The sequence below is a fragment of the Embiotoca jacksoni genome, unplaced genomic scaffold (genome assembly GCF_022577435.1).
Source record: "Embiotoca jacksoni isolate LCO1_2020_lvr unplaced genomic scaffold, fEmbJac1.0.p SCAF_3, whole genome shotgun sequence".
Classification (NCBI taxonomy): Eukaryota; Metazoa; Chordata; class Actinopteri; family Embiotocidae; genus Embiotoca; species Embiotoca jacksoni.
Genome location: NW_027185381.1, coordinates 16,094,331 through 16,109,699, shown reverse-complemented (window position 1 = coordinate 16,109,699; position 15,369 = coordinate 16,094,331). Strand labels below are relative to the sequence as shown.

At 43.7% G+C, this 15,369-nt stretch overlaps 2 protein-coding genes across 2 annotated transcripts; one reads left to right on the top strand and one right to left on the bottom strand.

Moving 5' to 3' along the window:
- Nucleotides 1-483: 483 nt before the first annotated feature.
- miox (myo-inositol oxygenase) lies at nt 484-6,756 on the top strand. The gene is made up of 10 exons (XM_069162957.1): nt 484-647; nt 2,458-2,538; nt 3,129-3,209; nt 3,973-4,135; nt 4,252-4,319; nt 4,674-4,783; nt 5,220-5,287; nt 5,404-5,453; nt 5,643-5,755; nt 6,008-6,756. Exons 1-10 carry the CDS (start codon nt 630-632, stop codon nt 6,114-6,116), a joined length of 861 nt encoding a protein of 286 aa, XP_069019058.1. The 5' UTR covers nt 484-629; the 3' UTR covers nt 6,117-6,756.
- Nucleotides 6,354-15,295, bottom strand: lmf2a (lipase maturation factor 2a). Its single transcript, XM_069162956.1, has 14 exons — nt 14,987-15,295; nt 11,313-11,566; nt 11,193-11,221; nt 10,768-10,961; nt 10,437-10,615; nt 10,063-10,195; nt 9,618-9,746; nt 9,421-9,526; nt 9,193-9,289; nt 8,906-9,088; nt 8,598-8,766; nt 8,124-8,235; nt 7,403-7,511; nt 6,354-7,273 (listed from the first exon to the last, which is right to left on the bottom strand). The coding sequence occupies exons 1-14, from the start codon at nt 15,078-15,080 to the stop codon at nt 6,857-6,859; spliced, it is 2,205 nt and encodes a 734-aa protein (XP_069019057.1). The 5' UTR covers nt 15,081-15,295; the 3' UTR covers nt 6,354-6,856.
- Between the last annotated feature and the right edge of the window lie 74 nt (nt 15,296-15,369).

The window sequence follows — 15,369 nt, the reverse complement described above, 5'->3', positions numbered from 1 at the left end:
AAGTCTGACGCCTGTTATAAGTAACATGGCGGGAGGGGGGTACTTTTACCTTTACAAATGTTTCCTCAGGTTTAACATCGAGCGTTTCAATATTGACAGAATTGTCACCGTACTGGAATGTTACAGAAAGATATATTGCATAGATCTACTGTATATGTGTAGGACAAGTATTAAAAATAGACTTCATCTGTGTAAATCTGTTTCATCAGTAATCATAATAAAATAAAATAAACTGTGGATCCAAGAACTACTGAGTCATCCTACGTAGGTCAAAACAGGTAATCTGCTGATTATTTAAAAACTCCTCCTGGGATGGACACGCACACGCACGCACACACACACACACACACACACACACACACACACACACACACACATACAAAAACACACACACACACATACAAAAAAAACAGATACACACACACAAGGTTAACGTTCAACACAGGGCACCCTTATGAGGTGAGGTTTGGTTAAAGTGTGACTGGACATTGGTTTATGCTTCATGTGGGCCTACACTACAGGTTACAAAGCATTACAGTTTTGGCTGGGAGGATATATATGTGCTGGGAAGCAGGCAGTCAGCTCCAGAGGACCAGCACACCAGCTGCTAAATACTTCATCTGTCAGCCATGAGGGTCATCAGAGTGGTAAGTATAATTTTTAGTCATTTGCACACTGTAAAAAGAAACCTACTCTACTCAATAAAAGTGATAACAATTTGCACCTGTTTGAGAGATAGATCGATTTCACCAGCTATTTTGAGTAAAAAAAAAAAACTACATTTAACAGCTATGACACACTAAAAGAAATTAGATAAAGTCTATTTAATATTTCTCAATACATTGCACGACTGACTACTTAAAAAAAGGGAGTAATATAAACTCTTTATATATTATCAATAATAAATCAATATGACTAATTAAACATTAGCTATTCAGAAAAGGTAAGATTTACTTAAAAAACAAATGTCAGACACAGGAGTTGATCTTTTTATTTAACAAAGGTTACAAAAGGACTCTCTTAATTCAGCAGAAATCAAGGGTCTTGAACACATCAAATACAATTCAGTTTTCTTCGTCAAACAATTTAATTCAACACTAGCAGGGTTTTTTGTATAAATCAGCATTTCAATACAAGCATGCTCGAATGCTCGACCCCGACATCATTTGCAGTCAGACATCACACCCATAATATTCCTCAATCTAGGGTCTTCGGCCTGTGTTCAGTTCAGTGCAGTTCCTGCATCTTTTGTAAAAAACTGGTATAAGTTAAGGCTTCTCTCATGCTCGTCACTGGCCTTCATATCTGTCCAGCTGTGGAGGAAAAAGAAAGTCAGAATCCAGACATTTCAAAAGTGCTTAAGCATTTACGTTTAGGCCGGGACATGAAATTGTTGTCATTTGTAATTTGTAATTTGGCAATTATTTTTCTTTACAAAGATAATAATGTAGGTTTTGTTTTACACTGTCAGAAAGATATTACTTTAATAAAGTGTTTATTATTGAGTTCGTAGTTTGCAGCGGTATTGAACTCTCTCTCTCTCTCTCTCCCTCTCTCCGTCTCTCTCTCTCTATCTCTCTCGCTCGACCACACACTCACTCATTTCTTAAAGCAGGCTGCAGTCGAAAAGATAGCTGTCTTATAGTTGGAGCCCGACAGTAGGTTCAGCAGTGAAAGCAACACATTTAAACCGTGCCCATGTTAAATGTCACAAGTAGACTTCTTTTTTTTTCTCTCTCTCTCTCTTCGACATTGTCGAATTATTAAGATTAAGTAGCTCACCCCACTTACGTGTTCAACTCTGGCGTCAGCACTGCTAATGATTAACTAACAGTGCCTAGAGAAAGTTTGCAAACTTAATTAAGGCCCGAGCACCGATGGCGCGAAAGCCGTATTGTTCTTCGTGGAATTATTATTCCGCGTTATTATTATTATTCGTCCGTAGACAACTGCCTTTTTTTTTTTGGAGGCTTTTATCATATTCAAAAACTCATGAAAGTTCGTACACGCGTCTCTCCCGCTGAAAAAAAAAAGGTCATATTTAAGTGGAGTCGCGAGTGGACGTGGCCAAATGGCTCGCTATACTTCTTGCTGAGGAGATACTCTGCATTGGGACAAATCTTTGGCTCGCTGCAACCTGTAACTCCACCGTCCACAAATATTCATTCAAATGCGACCAGTAAACGACGTCATGAAAACACGGGTTCGAGACCCGCTCAGGTATTACACTATTACACACGGTTCACGGAGAGCAAGTCCCTCTCAAGGGTAAGCCACACGGTTTCGTGTTTACAACGCAGTCATACAAACCAAAGGTCAACAACAGTACAAAACAAAAACCTAATAGAAAAATCAATAACAAAAAATAAAGGGTGTGTCTACTTCTTGAAAGCATACAGTATATGTCAACTTTGTAAAGCCTGAAAAATGTTTGCTGTGCTGTTATTTTAAATTCAGGGTCCGGACCCATCTCTGGTATATCGGCCAAATTCAGGGAAGAGTGAAACCAAAGAGAAGGAGGACTACAGAAACTTTGAGGTACATCAAAATTTCTCTTCAGCCAATAACTCTTATTTAATACTTAATTAATTAATAAACAGATTGGCAAATTCAGAGGTGAGAAATACACAATTATTACTGTTATGGAACTGTTATATTTAAAAAGAGGATCACTTTTTGACCTTTAGTTTAAGAAAACTGGTTGAAGGTGGACTACAGACTACAGTCTCTGACTGACGGGGCAATTTAACAGTTCATTTTCTGTTACGGAGAGAAGGATCTGACTTCTAATGCAATTCAGCATATATATATATAAACATCCCAAAAAACACTACAAATCAAAGGTGATCTGTGAATATTTCTCCCAATCCAATGAAGACCAGAACATGGATGTAAAGCTTTACCACTTCTCTCCGACATGTTGTGAATAACCATCTCTGCTCCACAGTATTTAAACATACCAGAACGTCATGTCATCTTAAAACACCTCCTATTAAGTTTCGACACTGATGCAGAAATTGCAGAAGTCTGACAGACAGTCAAACATAAAATATGTAATTTCTGTGTTACTTCTGGTCTCATAACAGCACTGTAATTGTATTAGTGAGCATTCTACATGTGTTTTTCAGAGCGGAAGTCTATTCGACCGTGTCTTCAACACTTACAGCCTGATGCACGCCAACCAAACGTTGGAGTTCGTAAAGCGAAAGGTGAGCAAATCAGGAGCAAAAGCAGAAGGGACATTCTGAGCACAAACCTGTTCACAAGCATAAATGAGACAAGAAGCCACATGCTATCATTAAAATAAATCTCACGATGCAATGTCATATTTCTTCTTTTTCTCTGCGTCAGCAAGCTGCGATGCTATTTTATGTAACGTATCTTTCACTACACACTGAATTAGTGTATTCCTGCTTTGGACTGGATGACCCAGGAATCTTGTTACGCTGAGCAAACACATGTTATCTAATCCTCTCAAATGAAAGCCAAAGGCAAAGAGCCAAGGGATGTTCTGTGGTGGACTAAACGTTGTTTATTTAACTGGATTTTCCCTCCTCACAAAGGTTACCTAGAGACATTTTGCCCTTTTCAACTCTGTGGTCAACTTCTCTGTGTCTGTTTTCAGGCCTCTGCGGTACACTGGTGAATGTTCATATTTAAAAAGGGGGATGCACTTTTAGTATAGTGTAACAGAATATTGGTGTTGACTAGTGATTTGCTATAGTATCACTTCTTGTTTACGTTCAATGGACGCATTTGTTTACTCACACAAAACATACAGCCAGTAAGGCTCATTTGGGGGCAAACACGAGGTCATTTCCAAATCGAGTGCAAACCTGATCCTTCTATGGCCTGAAAACTCATAAGGGGTTAGTATTCCTTAACTTTTTTTTTTTTTTAAGGATGGTCAGAGGCTTTACAAACAACGTAAACCCTCTCCGGTAATGCTGTGACTCTCCTACCTTTCTGCAGCACTCCGAATGGACCGCCTGCAACCACACTCGGATGGGGATGATGGACACCATCATGTCTCTGGACCAGCTGGTGGACGAGTCTGATCCTGACGTAGACTTCCCCAACTCCTTCCACGCCTTCCAGACTGCTGAAGGCATCCGCCAAGCACACCCAGACAAAGGTACCGTACAGGGAGAGAGAGAGAGAGAGAGAGAGACGGAGATACGCCGAGGCTGCGTACATGGACGTAGAGACATATGAGATGATAAACATCTCATATTCACTGACCGTCCCCAGACTGGTTCCAGCTGGTGGGTCTGATCCATGACGTTGGGAAAATCATGGCTCTTTATGATGAACCCCAGGTAAGAGACGGGTTCAACACAGGGGGAACTGGGACTCATGCTTCATCAAGCCTGAATAGCCTCATATAAGAATATCAGTTCAGTTCCTGCCTTCGTGTCACTTGTTCAGACTTCAAACCAAGGCTGCTACTCTACTTTCAGCTTTGTTTTGGGGGGGTTTCTGAATATTTTCAAAGCTATTTCATGACCTCTCTTTCAACGTTTCTGTAACTTTGCACCACATGAGACGTTTTAGAACTTTGTATTTATAGTTATAAAAATATAATCCCTAATAATTGTAATTTGACATAGTATGTAACACAAATATAATAGCAGTGTAAGTCAACTCTGTGTGTGTGTGTGTGTGTTCTGCAGTGGGCCGTAGTGGGGGACACCTTCCCTGTGGGCTGCAAATTTCAGAACTCCATTGTGTTCAGAGACAACACCTTCCTGGACAACCCAGATGAAAAAAATCCTAAACACAAGTTGGTATTCCCATGTTCAATTACCAAAGTTGTACGTGAATGAAGCCGTGAATGAATTTGTTAGTGCATGTATACGCAACCCACTGGAGTGAGCCAGTCACGTCTTTGAAAATGAAATCAGCGCTGCAGTCTTACCCTGTAAGGATGTACACAGGAAAACACGGCGTGTTCTGATTACTTTGGTAATTACAGATAAGAAAAAGCAGAAATTACAAAGTTGCTTCAATGCAAATGTAAAAAGACATTTGAATTTTGTACTTTTTTGGAAACATTTCGTCAAGTCATCCTCCCAGCACCTGCGGATTATAATCAGTTTTAATCAATGTGCAATGCCATTCAATGTAATCTGCTCTATTCTCCTCGTTGATTTCAGCGACCTACAGCTCAGTTGTTTAACGTACAGGGAGTTTAAGCCATTTTATTTTCTCCTCTTTAGCACTGAATATGGGATCTATGAACCAAACTGTGGCCTCGACAACATTCTCATGTCCTGGGGCCATGACGGTAAGAGGAGCGGTCTTATTCAGCTGCACCCCAACGCCACAGCTACAACTTTTCAAATATGAAAAGTGCCTTTTTCTTAATAATCTGTGCCTGAACTTCCGTGTTTTTGTCTTCAGAATATCTCAACAGAGTTATGAAATTCAACAAGTGCTCCATCCCCGAGGAGGTGGGTAAATTGTTTCAGTAAATGGTTGTTAAATGCACATTTGGGCAATTAACTTCATAGTCGGCACACAGACTAGAGTGAGAGTTGTCGTACGCACATCAAAGGTCTTGAGTGGTCACGAGTAATACGTGTCACGTGTAATTATTACAGACTTTGTTATAAATGTAGTCATGTTCTGCCTCTCTTCAGGGGTTGTACATGATTCGCTTCCATTCTTTCTACCCATGGCACTCCCATGGAGACTACATGCACCTGTGTAATGACAAAGACATGCGTATGCTGCCTTGGGTCCAAGAGTTCAAGTGAGCATCTTCTTCTCCCATATATATATATATACATATAATTTTTTTTTAATATATATATATATTTTTATATATATTTTATATATATATATATTGTTTACATATATATAAAAATATATATATTGAATATATATACACATTAAAAAAAAAAAATCTATATATATATATATATATACATGTATATATGTATACACACACACCTAATCCTAGTCGAAGCTTTGACCCAGGGTTAACCTCCAACTCTTTCTGCAGCAAATTTGACCTGTACACAAAGACCACTGATATGCCCGACGTCGACAAACTGAAGCCGTACTACCAGTCCCTCATCAACAAGTACTGCCCTGGAATACTGCAGTGGTGAAATGGATTCAACAGTGACGTCACGTTGTCTGACAGCATGATTATATTTGTTTGTATCGTTTTAACGTAACGCTATAGGTGCACTTAGTTGCTCCTGTATACACATATTGCTTATTTCGATCCAAGTTTCAAAATATATGCTGGGTAGCTGTGAATCTTAACTTGTGCTTTCTAACAACTGTAGTTACTAAAACAATACTTACTTTTCATAATTAATACCCATTGTATATGATAATGATTGTACAGATAAACAATCCCATTTTATTTTAACAGGTGACATAAACAAATAAGATACATTTGTGAAAAAAAGAAAAGAAAGAGAAAGTGCTTATTTGTCTGTACATACAGCCAGAATCACACACTTGTATTCATGTACAAGTGCAAATACGCGTCACAAAGAGTGGCACAGCAACAACACTTGATGAGGAAACCAAAGCTCACCCGTGTTTCTTTCTGGTTTCATTCAACAGAATTCTTCTGACTAGATTTAAGTTCTCAGCATGCGTCAGAATCAACCGGGAAGGATTTAAAAGGTTATTTAAACTGCTCCCACATGATTTTAAGTTCTTGGTTTCTGCTGTAGACAACATTGAAAGAAGGCAAATACACTTATTTTTTTTTCAATAAATGGCTGACGAGGACATGTGAATACGCACAAAACAACTTCTTTGGTTATTTTGGTGACATTTTATAAAGGACAGTGGTGATGACCGTCTGCGAGAAGGATTACCCGCTTCTTTTTCAAAACTTTCTCTTTTTAGGGATCTCCTCTTTTTCCATCTCGTCTCCCTCCTCGTCCTCTTTGTCGTCGCTAACAGCGTCCATCTCCTCTCCTTCGCCCTCTTCCACCTCGTCTTCACTGTTCGCTCCATTGTCTTCCTCCTCCGCCTGCTGTTCATCTGACATCCCGCAAAGGTCTGAGGAGTCATCAGCTACATTTTCTGCGTGATCGCTCACAGTCACAGCGGCCTTCTGAGCAAGTGGGGTTCTCTCTGTGGGTTTGTTTCGGTTTCGCAGTCCCTGCAGCAGACAGAAGGTGGCACTGCAGGCAATGAGGGTCCAGATTAGAGTGTGGGCAGGAACACCCTTGACCTGAGCACGCACCCATCTCGTCGCCTGGGCAACAGTGTTGTTGGGTATACGTGGAGGCGATTTGTCCTACAAATGAAGATCAATATTAATCAATACCCCACATCCTTCTTCCAATGTTTTTCGATTACATCTTTATGAAAAGAGTTAAAACCTTTTTGTAAATTACCATCTAATTTTTTTTTAGGATAGCTTTACCTTGAGTCCATGCTGGTTGAGCATGCTCTCCAGGAAGGTGTCGCCAAGTTGCACAATGGGATAGAATTCCTCATCGTAGACCCTCTTCCACCAACGCTGCGGGTACGAGCTGCCATAAAAAGATCCAAACGGTAAAAATCCTGTTTGTTTTTGTGTGAAGATACTTACAAGAGCCCTTAAGATAAACATTTTCTTATCCCGATTTGAAAAGGAAAGGGCAAGCAAGAAGGTTGCGGAAAGTGTGGAACAATTCATCGACTTAAACAGTCAAATGCCAAACACATAATATAAAGCATACTTTAACATTTTTAACTAAAGTTTTTAAGACAATACTGTTCAGTTTTAAATTGAAAAGTGAGCTCTGTGACCACCGATGCACCGGCGGGCAGCCACCTCCCTGAGCAGCTACCGTCGCCCACACAGTGGATGAGACGGTCTCATTATTGCAAATGTAAATGATCAAGTACTGGTTTAATAATCTGTATCAGTCCTGGAAAAACAATATCTAGCAACACCTTGTTTGTGCAGGAAAAACCGCCATTCATGCCAACACTCACTTGTTTTAAATAGTTTTGAAATAGTCAAAAAATGTAATAAATCAGAAATCAGGCGGTTGAACGACCTTAAGTTTGGCAGTAAATTTGTTGCATGACAAAAGGTCAGATTAATTTGATTTCTTCAGCGCAAGTAGAGACAGAGACACAAAAAGAGAAGCACTGACCCGTCAGCCTTTGGTTTAGTAAACCAGTATCTGTAGCGGTGAGCTCGGAGGTAGGCAGGAGGCTGCCGGTGAAATGGATATTGGGATACATCCGTCTGGATCAGATCAATCACTGCAGAACGCAAAACAAATTTTAAGAGAGACATTTGCTAACTCCTAAAAAGATGATTTAATCAGTGACTTGCATACACAAAAGGTGTTTTTTTTTAGTACAAACCCAAAAATATCATCTATTTAAGGTGTTCCTAATGGGGCGTAAAGTGTGAGGCACAGTTAAGATGCCCTTTTTTAAAAATCACAACCCAATTAGATATTTTCAACAAAAAAAAATCGGATCAGTTAAAAGTTTCAACAAACACAACCAAGTAGTTCAATTCCAGTTTTCTCCCCCGTTTTATTTAGAGCTGAAAGGACCATTATTGTAAATAGTTAGCCAAACATTCCTTGTACTCAGACTGTTCACAGGGCACGCACCGTCTTGTTTGCCTTGCAGCAGTCTGTAAATCAAGCTGCTGAACCACGGAGCCTGCGTGTGAGACCCAAGAGCGGCAAACCACATTTGCCAGTCCAGCCTGGGTTGATGGGGTGTCACCACAGGAGGAGATGCACTTAGGTTCCCTGGCTTATACATGAACTCAATCTCCTAGAAGAAACCACAAGAAACATGCTGACGTGAAGATCTTACTGCACGGTTCAGTTAATTATGAAACATGCACGGCGTTATGTCGGACAAACGGAGATCCCGTTCAAATCATCATCCACGATAACGTTTGTCCTCTCACCGTCCACGTGACTTTGTCATTGCTTCCCTCGATGACAACCTCCGGCCGACCACCGACCCCCGTCATCCTTCTGAACAGGCCGTACGAGTCGACCAGCTTGTAGCGATCCACCAGCTCGTGGGCCCGACGCACTCCTGGCCACAACCTGGCATGAGAGTCGGATTCTATGTAGGTGAAGGGCACCTGAAAAAAGAAAGAACGACCAGGTTCGGGGATACGCGGGCGATCAGTTGTGATGTGAGGTTTAACTGCACAATAATCGTTACTGCATTTCAAGCGGCACCTACCAGACTAATAGCAAACATCGAAGCTGCAGCGGCAGCAATTACAGTCCACTGGACCATTCCCCAAAACCTCCTCAGGAAGCCGGAGACACACGCACACCTGGAAATACACGCGAGATGTAGACCGACATATAAACGGACTATAAAAAAAAAAAAGGTACCTCGAAGGACAATCAAAGCAAAAGTGCAACAGATCACATCATTAAATCAACCATTTACATAAATGCCTACCTGAACATAGATGTGACCATCTCCCAGGTGAGGGAGAGGACACCGATCCAGATAGAGGGGATAGTGACTGTCTTCAGAAACTGGTTGAACTGGTGGTATGTAAACGCTGCAAAAACAAGAACACGTACATAAAAAAATAAATAAATAAATAAAAAAAAAAAATGCAAGTGTTTATGTACACAATCAAGGATACACACCTGTCCGTGACGAGATGCTGTACTTATTGGTATCCTGCTGCAGGTCAAAGCAGACGATCGTTCCAAACACGGTGAGAGCCCAGACCGCGAGCTCCAGCAGGTAACACGGCCACAGCCACGTCTGCGAGTCTGAGCAGAGTGAACAAACATGGCCGCTTTGAATGAGAGTACGCGCGCATATCTTTTATTATACATTTTTCACGTCGCATAATATTAGGTGATTTTGCAGGTATTGGTGATGTTTAAAATGCTGGGAGGACAGTTATGAGGTGTGCCAAAACAAATTCATCAGGACAAATAACAATACCGGGGCTCCAGATGAATGTATGATGGGTGTGTATGGGGGCTGTTAAAAGACTTTAAAAAGACCGCCGTAGGATAATTTTGTTTTTGGAAGATTTGAGAAGCGATGTTGCATAGACAAAAAGTACTGACTGTATCACACCATTGTTCTTGTAAGCCTTGCGCAGCCAGAAATGCACATGCTGGTCGTCCAGAAGAGACACGCAGAGGGCCAACGTCAGCAGGTTGAAGAAGTTGTAGTTGCCAGACAGAAGGATGAGAACTTGAAGCAGCACCTACTTAATGGAAGAAAAGTATTTGATTAACAAAACTTTTATATATATTAAAAAAAAAAAAAAAAAAAAAAATGACTTGCTGATTTTAAAGACTCAAATTTAGTAAAGCAACTTCCCATCTAAGAACTAACCAACGTGAAACCAAGTTAACCCTTCATTTCAGAAATCACACTAATGACGAACCAAATCTAGTTGTGATATTAGAGGTAACGGGGAAGGCAGAACTTGAATTTCTACTCACCTGCAGGTAAAAAGCCCAGAGTCGGAGCCTACGCAGTGGACTGAAGAACAGCACAGGAACAACAATCTCTATGACGAAGGTTCCCACCACACTCAGCTTCTGCCACCACACCGGCAACTGGTGGGCAAACCAGGCCAGAGGAGTCGGGATACACTGAGTCTCGTAGTGATAGGTCAGGGCTGATTAACACGGTGAAAAAGAAATGGAATTAGAAGAGGGAAAACTGAGGATATCCGTCATAAAAAACAAAAACACGTGCGACCATTTTGGATCCTCGCTTACAAATGACAGTATTGTGTTGTAGTGTAAAGACAGAATGAATGGGACACACCTGTAAGGCCCCACCACGTGGGACAACGTGATGTGAGTTTCACCACTCCGGAGGCAAACATCAGTCTGAAGAGCAGCCAGCGAACCAGCCAGAAGGTCACACGATCGTGCTCCCTGACCCCTCGCGACCCCCTGATTATCGTCAGTGGAGCCACAAGGACACAGAGGAACCCCGTCTCCAGAAGCAAATTGTCCCTGAACAGTATTGAGCAGAAACAGGAAGCGGTAAAAGCAGAAAGAGTGGGAGACACGGGAACCGGAGCTGTAATTAGTCAAGCGGGACGGCTGCAGTGTTGTCGCACGGCGGCGTGACGATACAAACAAATGATTTTGGCAGGTAGCTGTTGTTTCTAGAAGTAGTGTGTTAATGAAAAAAAAATAAAAAAATAAACGATCTCTTGCCATCATGCCGTCCGTAACACTCACCACTGGAAGTAGAGGAAAACTTGGCCCACCTGCGACGGACAAAAGACGCTTCGTGAGGAAGAGCAAGACGAAGCAGAAAATACTGTGACAGAGAAACGGGTACAGCTACCGCAAACTCACCTGGTCCAGGGACAAGTACAGGACCCAGAGGCAGAAAAACACCGCACCGTCCCGGAGAGCCTCCACCAGCACGGCGGCGAGGCTCAGCGCGGCCCCGATGAGACACAGGAGCTCCATGGCGGTGTGCGTGTCCAGGCCGAGCTGAGGCCCCAGCCACAAGAGGGAGGGAAAGGACAGCAGCTGTTCCAGCAGAGGCTTCCCGCTGTATCGCAGTTGCCAACGGGCAGGCAGCAGCCCCTCATTACCATAAAGACCTGGAAACACACAATGACACCGACTGCGTTTTTGACGTGTTGGTCGCGAGAAGTTCGTCATGTTACGCCTTTAAATGCGTTTCTCTTTATAAATCACAGACCAGTTAAAATGCCAGTAGTTGAGCAGCTCCATACAAAGAACAATACTTGACATACATAATAATTGTGATACATTTCAACATGTGTGCAATACCATATAATTGGAATTATTTAATTGAACAGCCTCTTAAATTCTGTCAATTTTAAAATTGTGTCAGCGATGTGAAAATAAAAGGGATGTGAAAATAAAAGCGGTGAAAATAAAAGCGATGTGAAAATAAAAGCGGTGAAAATAAAAGGGATGTGAAAATAAAAGCGAAAGTCCTGTATGACGAATCCGACTGATGTAAAAAGTACAGAAGTATAAGCAGCAACATTTTGTTTAAGTAATAAAGTTTAAGTACTGGTTTGGTCTGTCTGACTAATATATTATTATATATAACATAATTAAAATATTAATAGCAGCAGGTTACTGCTGTCGCTGGGTCTGGTGGAGTCGGTTTGAACTACTAATTATCCAGTTTTATAGAAACGTTTTATACAAAAAAAACCTAAATGCGAGAAGATCCTCTGAAATGTAGGAGTGGAAGTGTAAACTAGTACCTCAAAAAAAAATTGTACTTAAGCACAGTATTTGAGTAAATGCACTAGACAACTTTCCACCAATGCAAGTTGGTGGTCCAAACAGATTTCCTTCAACAGAAGACGTGGGCGACGTCTCGTGGACTTCTGCTGGGCTACAAAAATAAAATTCTGCGCTACAGCACGTTGTTGACATTTGAACCCGTTTACAAAAGATTGGTTTTCTCCCAGCAGATGTTAGCTCGGACTAACAGGACTAAGGTTTCCTGTGGCAGGAAAGCAGAGACCTCCCGGCGGTTCTCGGCGTCAAAAGCGGACAAACACGGGAAGGCTGGGCTATGAACTACGGTGGCGCCGTGCCAGCGGCCGAGTGTGATTTGTTTTAAGTATTTTTCTTTCTTTCTTCTCTCTTCAGAGTTTTTTTTCTTTTTCTTCTTCACGCGCGTTAAGTGACGGTCAGACAGCGGACCGGAACTTTTCCACTTTTCTGGTGGCTCCTCTTCTACTTTTTTTTCCTTCTTCGTAACGGAGAGCTACGCACAGCGGACTGGGGCCATCGTTTACTCTCGTGATCAGCTGATCGCGCCGAGCAGGCCTCTGCTCTACTGCTGCTGCCCGGAGCGAGGCCCGAGGACCCCCGGACGAACTTCGGAGAAGACGTCGGGGTCGCAGAGCTGGTAGCTCGACTGAGGGCAGAGGCAGCCTGTAACCACCAGGACTGTGAGGAGGTGGACACGGGAGGCTAAAGACGCCCTGCAGGACTGCTTTGAGTCCACGGACTGGGATGTGCTGTGTGGGCCACATGGGGAGGACATCAACAGCATGACGGACTGTATCACAGAACACATCAAGTTCTGTGAACACACCACCGTACCATCCCGGACTGTACGCCGCTTCCCCAACAACGAGCCGTGGATCACCGGTGACCTGAAGGTGCTTCTTCATCAGAAGAAAGCAGCCTTCAGGTCCGGGGACAGGGAGGAAGCTCAGGAGAGTGCAGCGCCACCTGAAGGAGAAGATGAGGGAGTGCAAGGACTCCTACAGGAGGAAGCTGGAGGACAAACTCCAGCAGAACAACGTGAGGGAGGTGTGGACCGGGATGAAGGAGATGACTGGGTTCAAAGGGAGAGAGAGACAACCAGGGGGAACCTGGAGAGGAACGATGAGTTAAACTGTTTCTTCAACAGGTTCAGTTCACCGCCCTCATCTGTCTCCTCCACACCGCACACCTCCCAAACACCTCTGCTGCCTCCCCCTCTCCCCCCTCTCCTGAGGTCCTACAACACCTCTTCAACCTGAGCCTGAAGCAGGGGGAAGTCCCGGTGCTGTGGAAGACGTCCTGCCTGGTTACAGTCCCTAAGAAGACGACTCCATCCGGCCTCAACGACTACCGACCGGTTGCCCTCACATCTCACGTGATGAAGGTGCTGGAGAGGCTGGTCTTGGCCCACCTCAGGCCGCTGGTGAAATCTTCACTGGACCCTCTGCAATTTGCGTACCAGCCTCATGTGGGAGTGGACGACGCCATCATCTACCTGCTGCAACGAGCTCAGTCTCACCTGGACGGAACCGGTGACTCTGTGAGAATCACTTTCTTTGATTTCTCCAGTGCATTCAACACCATCCAACCACTGCTGCTGAGTGAGAAGCTGCGGGTGGTGGGGGTGGACGCGTCCACCGTCTCCTGGATCACTGACTACCTGACAGGCAGACCACAGTTTGTCCGTCTGGGCGGTGTGCTGTCTGATACGGTGGTCAGTGGTACTGGAGCTCCTCAGGGAACTGTTCTGTCCCCCTTCCTGTTCACCTTGTACACCACTGACTTCCAGTACAACTCAGAGTCCTGCCATCTGCAGAAGTTCTCTGATGACTCTGCAGTGGTCGGGTGTATGAGGGATGGACGGGAGGACGAGTACGGGGCAGTAGTGGAGGACTTTGTGGAGCGGGCGGGAAGAAATCACTTGCTCCTGAACGTGGCCAAGACCAGAGAGATGGTGGTCGACTTCAGGAGGAAGACTCCACAACCGCTGAGAGCTCTGGGAGAGGAGGTGGACGTGGTGGAGGAGTACAAGTACCTGGGTGTCTCCATGACAACAGACTGAACTGGAAGACCAACATCAACGCTGTCTACAAGAAGGGGATGAGTCGACTCTTTTTCTTGAGGGAACTTCGATCGTTCAATGCGTGCAGCGAGATGTTGGAAATGTTCTACCAGTCTGTTTGTGGCCAGTGAACTGTACTTCGCTGTGGTCTGCTGGGGGAGAGGAGGGGGAGGAGGGGGAGGGAGGGAGAGAGAGGGGGAGCAGCATTGGAGCCGGAGACACCAACAGACTTAACAAACTGGTGAAGAAGGCCGGCTCCATCATCGGCTACAAACTGGACAGTCTGGAAAAGGTGGTGGAGAGGAGGACGCTGAACAAACTGTTATCCATATTGGATCATCCTGACCACCCTCTCCACCACCTGCTGCAGGGACAGAGGAGGACGGTCTCCAAAAGACTCGTCCAGCTCTGCTGTCACAAGGACAGATACAGGATCCCTGCCCACTGCAATAAGACTGTACAATAACTCACCTCTGGCAAACAATAACACCGTTGTCTGTGTTTCTTGGTTGTTTATATATATATATCTATATCTATATCTATATCTATATATATATACATATATATATATTGTACTGTATATACTGTATATACTGTATATACTACCTAACCTAAATCCCCGGCTAACAAGCTAACACACGCCTTAACTTAAGTGAGCTGTTTAGCTTCAAGCCCGGGCTGCAGTTAAGAGTCTCACCTGGAATCTGCACGTAGAGGGAAACAAAAGCAGCCATGTAAATGACCGCCATGCACCAGAGGAACATACGCCGTGGCAGGACGATCTCCCCCATCTCTGGTCTCACTCGCCGCCGCCTTCCAGTGGAAGCTGTGATCAGAGATTTTTTTTTTTTTTTTTTTCCCTAGGAATGTGACATTATGATCTTCTGCCTCTGATTGGCTTATATTGACTTTGTCACCCCGAGTTCAACCAATCATCGCTCCTCATGCCCGGGCCCGCCTGAAACCCAACCAACCGAACCAACGAACGCAACCAATCGGAGGCCAGGGTCGGGCGGCTCGTTGCTTCGCGGTCCAAAGAAAATGAAATTCACGTCCGGGGGACACGTAGCGGACCGGCAG